Source organism: Zea mays, chromosome 1, assembly GCF_902167145.1.
Source record: "Zea mays cultivar B73 chromosome 1, Zm-B73-REFERENCE-NAM-5.0, whole genome shotgun sequence".
NCBI lineage: Eukaryota > Viridiplantae > Streptophyta > Magnoliopsida > Poales > Poaceae > Zea > Zea mays.
In genome coordinates, this window is record NC_050096.1 from 27,741,447 (window position 1) to 27,748,802 (window position 7,356).

Below are 7,356 nucleotides of genomic sequence, written 5' to 3' on the forward strand. Positions count from 1 at the left end.
CTGGCGGACGACCGGACGAACGTAGTCGCAGACTCAGCGTGCAGTGCGGCGTACATGTGTGTTCGAGTTGATTGTTTGTTTCCTTTATGGCTTTATGTACGATGGATTTGGGGGCCCATCATAAGTGGGGATCCTGTGCCATCGCTCCATTTGCACTGGGCTATAGACGGGCCTGTTAAGCACTCGTTTGCTGGTTTTTGGACATAGGCCAAGAAACTCACAATAACAACAGCTAGCTTCGCCCCTACGTATAGGGACGTAGCTGCTGGTCGGTCACTTACGTGTGGGGCTAGCTGACGTTTGGCCCTCTCGCATGCCAGTGGCCGGACGTTCCTACAAAGGATTCGCTTTCATGTACAAACATGTTTGCACGAAACATATGTGTCTCTTAGAGGTGGACCAAGGATAGAATAGAATGAGAGGGAGGATATATTGCAAGTAGGTGCACTAAAATACTAAAACAGTGACATCTTAAGTTGGGGAATGCAAACCACGTATTGGTGCAAATCTACTAAAAAATTTCCAAAAAATTCTAAAAAAACATGAACGTATATCTCAGCTTACCTCATCTATATACAAAATTTTATGGTCAAATTCATCTTAGTCTAGCAGTTACAAAAAAGACAAAATTTGGTGCATTTGAATTATTACTATTTGTCAGAAATTTTGTCTTTTTTAACTGCTAGAGTATAATGAATTTGACCATGAAATTTTGTATATAGATGAGGTAAGCTGAGATGTACATTCATGATTTTTTTAAGATTTTTTTGAAACTTTTTTTAGTAGGTTTGCGCAGGGTTTGCACCAAAACGTGGTTTGCATTCGATATGTTCCCCTTAGGTTGAGCTGAATAGAAGATTTCATAATAAAAACATGTACTGAACGGGGGGGGGGGGGGGGGGGGGGGGCTGGTTCCTCGCTCACGTATACGTAGGTCCGCTCCTGTATCTACTCTTTGAAGCATCGTCCCGCTTTGCTCTGGCCAAGTGGGCCGTCTTTCAATCGCCAGCGCACGCGCAGTCCGTCGCGCGCAGGGCCCAGCGACGTGCGCTCCCGCAGTCGCGGACTGTCCGCCTCCCGCTGCTTTGTTTACTACGAGCATTTAACAATATGGATCTGTTCTGTCCAGAAGACGCGTATGCGCGGAAGGGCCCAGGTGGGCAACATGCGTGCATCGGAGGCCATTAGCTATTTGACTCCAAATGGTACAGGCATGTTTTTTTTAAATGGAAAGATGGTACAAACCACGAGTTTCTATCTCTGCAAAGAGCTTATAATATAGTATAGTAAACAGTTCTGGGACGGTGTCACTGTCACCTCCATACACACCGCACACGGCACTCGCAGTCGTCGAGATCGCGTCTGACTCTGACGTCTCTCGGACTCTCACTTCTCACACGGAAATTAGGGTGATCCCAAATCTGAGCGGAAAAAGCGGAACCGGCGATAGATCACGTGAACGGAACGGAACGGTGGTGAAAAGAATACTGACGTTGCCTTGCCCTGCACTGCACCTGCCCGAGGTCCAGCACGAGCTGCTGGATTCACTCGATCATCAGTGGCGGGACCCGCGTCATCTCCTCGGCCACCGTTTCTTGTGCTGTTCGCTGCGGCTTGCTGCGGCTGCAATCCGGCTGCGGCTGCGGCTTCTACAGTATTTTTCTCTCTATGGATTGCAGCTGCAGCAGTCCAAACAGCTGCAACAGTGTCGGCTTGTAGCCAGCCGAACACGCTCTCTATACTCTGTGCAAACTGCTGGCGCGTTGCCCTTGTGCAGGTTTATTTTTTTGCGGAATTTCAATGCCTGCCGCTGCTGTCCACGTGTAGTTCGCGTGCCCTGTGCGCTGCTGCCGCTTTAAAGCAGAGGGGTCTCTCTCGTGTCTCGTCGTCTCGGTGCCTTTCTCTATCGTCCCGATCCGTCGTTCATCAGAGTCGTAACCGTACGCCCTCGTTCCCCTCGTCGCTCTCCCAAGTCCCAACCCCGGTTCCTTTGGTCTGCGCGAGCGAGCATGGCGTCGCCGTCGCCCGCCGTCTCGTCTCTGGAGACGGAGGCGCCCCAGGCTACCGTCACGAGGGAGCGCAGGCTCAACCCCGACCTGCAGGAGCACCTTCCCAAGCCATGTAAGCATACCAGTTCCATCCCGTCACCTTAATCTGGCAGCGGCTCAGCTGTTTTCCGCACTACACTAGCTAGTAGTACATGGCAACGGCACATGCGAAGAGAGTATCCTTATTTTGCTAGAACGAGAACGAAACATGACTCGGCTAGAGAGCTCAGGCGCACTAGCTAGCTCATTGTTTCTGTGTGCCTCTATGTCCCCCGCAGATCTCGCGAGGGCTATGGTGGCGGTGGACCCGGACCATCCGACCGGGACCGAGGGGCGCGACCCCCGCGGCATGAGCGTGCTTCAGCAGCACGTGGCTTTCTTCGACCGCAACGGCGACGGCGTCGTCTACCCCTGGGAGACTTTCAAAGGTAGGTGTGGTGATGGTGACCACCTGATCGAATCACACACATGACAATGACATAACACAACTTTTCTGGCAAGTCGATTTGTGGCGCGCCACGGCTGCGTGCAGAGAATGAAAAACCACAACACATTGTGCGTGTTTTTTTTTCTAACGAAAAGGTAGATGTGGGGAGAAGCTAACTGAAAATAATCTGAGTGTTTGATTCAGCTGTGGGAAGAAGTTGGTGATTAAAATCTAGGTATTTGGATAGCTAGATTCTAAGATCGTAGAATCAAGGAAAAAAGGGGCAAAGAGACTTACTAATCAACACCTAATTAGAAATTACCACATGCTTTGTCCATTACAACATTTTTATTTACCCGTACATATAACTACCTACGACACCAACGCAGTAGCAATTGAATCTCTAAAAGCACCCATAGCCAGATTATCATATATTAGATTCTGTAGCAAATTAAATAGAACGCCGAAATGTCGTAGTAGTCAATAGAAATTTGGACAAAATCCGTCGTGTACCACAATACAACAACAAAAGTTCATATCTAAGGGCTACTTTAGAAACTTTGAATCTCCTTTAGGATTTTCCAACATTAGGAAAAAATAGCTTAATTTTCCCATCAATCTCTGGAAATCTCGGAGGGAATTTAAGTGTCCATACTAGCTCTAATTGTAGAAGTCATGACACTAATGTGGCAACAATTAGTATAGCATTCAAACTCCTTCACGTGAGTTTTTCAAACTCGTAATTGTAACTAAAGTTTCGGCTGACAGAAAGAGGGGCCTAAGGTGCTACAAGGATGCTGGATTAGGACAATAAGCACATGTTTCAAATGTAGATTTGGGATATAAACACGGATTTTCACAATTCAAAAAATTTAAGGTTGCAACCGAATGACTAGTACGGTAGAGATGAATGGAATGGGTCACAGGCACGGGGAAAAGTGGTTCGGCTTCCCGAGGACACGGGTCACGGAGCGCTTCTTTCTAGCAGTTGGCGACTAGCTTTTGCGCTACGCGCTTTGACCAAAAGCTATGGTAGAAGCTGCACATTTGGGAAGCTACCACGGATTCTAGCGATAGAATCTGTGTAGAAGTCGAACCAAACACGACCAATCTGCCAAGCGATCGAGGAGATTAAAGAGGACTGAGAGATTAAATCCCTTCATATTCAAAATTGAATAAGAAGAGATTTAATCTCCTCCAATCTTACTCAATCCACCTCTAACTAAATAAACTCTTAATATACTTGCTTTGCCTCCATGGTTTTCAGGCATGCGAGCAATAGGGTGTGGGTTCTTTACATCCCTCGTCATCTCGTTCCTCATCAACCTCGTCATGAGTTATCCCACTCAGCCGGTAATGTTCTATTGACCTCTCTACTCTACAGGTTTTAATTTCAACTGTTCTGCGTTAACTTTGCTCGACCGGTGTGATCTTGCTTGACATTCTTTTTTTCTTAACGAACAAGCAGGAGGAAGCCACTTTTCTCTATTTTCTATTTTTATTTGTCCCTTTTGAATCCAAAGTTTTAGTAAAGGCATGTACAACTCCATTTAATAAGGGTCTCTAAAGGGTTAATTGAAGAAAAAAATACAAGAGAGGGACTCTTCGCAAGAGTCATTCTACATACGCATTGTCTCTTAACTTCATTTATGATTTAGGGGCTCAGGTTGTACCATGCAATTTCTTTGTTGTCTCTTGTACTTAAAAAATTGTTTCATCATCTCAGGGTTGTACATGCTCTAACAAGATATGTATAACTAGATTTTCAAAAAGTAATCTATTGGGACACCTATGTGCTTGGTGTGGCTCCCACTATTGCAAAAACCTACTTAACATTGAAGGTCTACCTTTGTAAATCTATTTTTGGAACATATCCACTTGGTGCCCATATGCACGTATTAAACTGCACCCTTCGTCCAACAATCAATGATTGAAATATTTAATAAAAAAACCCTTCGATACTTACTCATCCGTGCTCAGCATATTTGCAAAAAAACACTTCACACCTTAGTCGTTGATCGTTAGATAAAGGGCACAAATTTAATATGTGCATATGTGCACCAGATGGATCATGTGCATTTGATATGTTTCCATCTATTTTTAGGGTCAGATCTCTATAAATGAAGTTGTTTCATGTATAGTTTGATGAAGATAGATATTGCATCAAACTTGTAGGAAACCACATGATTTATAACCTCTAGTTAACAACTTTTATACTCTCTATGTTTTAAATTATATGGTATTCTAACAACTTTTATAGAGACTCAACATCTCAAGTTTCATTAAAATTATAGGAAACATTACAATAATTTATGACATCAAATACATATACTATGAAAATATAATTAATAGAATCTAATAATACATATTTGATATCATAAATGTTTTTGTTTTGTTATATAAATTTGGTTAAACTTGAGATGCTTTGGTTCTCAAGAAAGTTAGAATGCCTTATGATTTAGGACCGATGAAGTATTTGAGAAGATTAGAGACCCAATATTCATTTTAAAGTATTGAAATAGATTTGTTTATATTTTTCGAATGAACTTGGATTTCACACGGTCTATACTTAAGTTATATCTCTCTTGGATCGATATAAAAAACATAGTTATCAAGTTTTTTGATAGAGGTTATTTAGAGTCCCAATATTTACTTTAACTTCTAGGATTTTCAAATTTAAACTTATGATTTTTCAAATGATCACTTTGACGTTGATATCTAAATCAAAATTGTTGTTCACAACGCAATCTACACACCAAAGTTATAGGTTTTTAGATCTATTTAGAAAAAAAGAGATAAGACTAGCTAGCATGTGAATCCAATGGTTTGGTCCCATGCCATCATGCAATTATTGTGTCATGTAGATGGATTAACTCAAGTTTTGGTGATTTTTAATCTCAAACGACACGACCATTAAGTTTAGCAATCTAGATATACATTTTTGAAAGTTTGGACAGCTGGATGGTATGCTGAGCCAAGTTCAAAGATTGGTGGTGCATTTTACTAAAGCAGAAATGTTCTCTTTGAATATAGGGATGGCTACCCTCCCTTTTGCTCTCCGTTCATGTAAAGAACATTCATAAGGCTAAACACGGGAGTGACTCCGAAACGTATGACACTGAAGGGAGGTACGCCTTGCTTATTCTCTTCTGAAAGGCAACAAATAAATTTGAAGTCATTCTCGACATAAAATTTCTCTTCGAATGTAACTAGTTTTTAACCTGATCTTGTTCAGGTTTGACCCATCAAAATTCGACGCTATATTTAGCAAGTATGGTCGTACTCATCCAGATGCGTTGACAAAAGATGAGATGAATTCGATGCTTAAGGCAAACCGCAATATATATGATTTCCTCGGCTGGTAAGAACGACATGTTTGAGAAGTACTGTATTCTTAAATTAACCAGTTTTTGGCTACTGCTTTATTATGGAATTTTTTATAATAAAACATTGATGTCTACACTCGATTAATTATTGGGAAAACTGTACGCTCCAGTCTTGACAGCATCTAAGTAACATTTTCAAATTCTAAATGTTGACCTTTTTCATTGGTTTGATATTCGCCTTTTCAATAGACATTTGTGCAAATAGGAAAAGTCACAGTGCATAATTCAAGTACTTTGCATGACAGATCTGGTAATATTTATTTCACTCAACCTATTGAATAAATATCGTTGATTAACGTTTGAACATAAATTCAATTGTTATATTTTAAAAGGACTGGACTGCTGGAGCGTATTTCTGAGTACAATTCGAAACTTTAAGCTTTTTCCCTGATCTTTTTTTTTTTGCCATCGATTGTCTGTCTACTATAAATATATTTGTAGTCTCGCTGAAAAATTTTGTTCCCATAAAAGTGCCAGAATGGAAGTTTACATTGTGTATCCATAGGATCGCTGCTATCGGTGAATGGCATCTACTCTACAGCGTGGCAAAGGACAAAGATGGCCTGTTGCAGCGAGAAATTGTCCGGGGCCTGTTCGATGCGAGTCTATTTGAGCGACTGCAGGACAGCAAAAAATCCTCCTGAGTCCTGATGAATGGGCTAGAGAGGAGTTCCCACCTCAAGAAGACCGACAGTAGAAAACTAGCATGTTATAATTATTGTCCTCCGTAATTTCTTTAGAAAATGTAATTTGAGTCGTCTTCGAATAAGAAATGTTTCCATGATGTAGTCAATACATATTATTGTAGAACTATCATGGTCATCTTGTTTATTTAATACTCTCTTTGTTTCAAAATATAATTTGCTTGACTGTTTTAATCCTAACTTTGACTATTCACCTTATTTAAAAAATCATGAAAATATATAAAAAATTAAGTCATATGTAAAGTATATTTTATAATAAACAAAACGACAATGATTTTTTTAGGTTTTCCACAAAAATTTTAAATAAATTGAGCTGGTCAAACTTGTGATAAAAAGTCAAATGAATAATAAATTGAAACAGAGGGGAGTAAAAGTCAACACCTTCTCATGCTTATACCATGTCTAATGAACTTGTCTTGATCTTTTAATTTGAAGTTCATGTGTTCTAAATAGTCATGAAAGTTAAAAAGAAATCCATGAATAGGAGTGAGCAAGAGAGAGGAATCAAGGACATCTTTAGTAAGAACTCTCTACTCAGATCCATATCTTACGTTTGGTAGACAAAAAAAACTCACTCCAACACGACCTCTGCTGAGGCTCCAAAAATAAGATCTCTTTCATTCTTACCTCTATATATTCTATTTTCATTGGTTTTCTCACATTCTCATCCAAATTCGTAGGTGCCCAATTGTCGCCTTTGCCTATTTGTCCATCCACATCAACTAGAACTCATTCCTATTTCCAGCAGCTTACACATCCTAATCTCTTGTTACCCATCATAATCTCTTATT

The 7,356-nt window shown here is 40.8% G+C and overlaps 1 protein-coding gene across 2 annotated transcripts; it reads left to right on the forward strand.

The window, feature by feature from the left end:
* Positions 1-1,877: 1,877 nt before the first annotated feature.
* Positions 1,878-6,742, forward strand: LOC100382264 (uncharacterized). 2 transcript variants are annotated; one of them, XM_008645659.4, is made up of 6 exons: positions 1,878-2,121; positions 2,327-2,476; positions 3,743-3,828; positions 5,509-5,603; positions 5,711-5,836; positions 6,333-6,716. In XM_008645659.4, exons 1-6 carry the CDS (start codon positions 2,010-2,012, stop codon positions 6,364-6,366), a joined length of 603 nt encoding a protein of 200 aa, XP_008643881.1. In that variant the 5' UTR covers positions 1,878-2,009; the 3' UTR covers positions 6,367-6,716. The 2 variants fall into 2 exon arrangements, with proteins under 2 accessions (XP_008643881.1, NP_001168487.1); NM_001175016.1 differs by having other exon boundaries at positions 1,898-2,121; positions 6,367-6,742.
* The last annotated feature ends 614 nt before the right edge of the window (positions 6,743-7,356 follow it).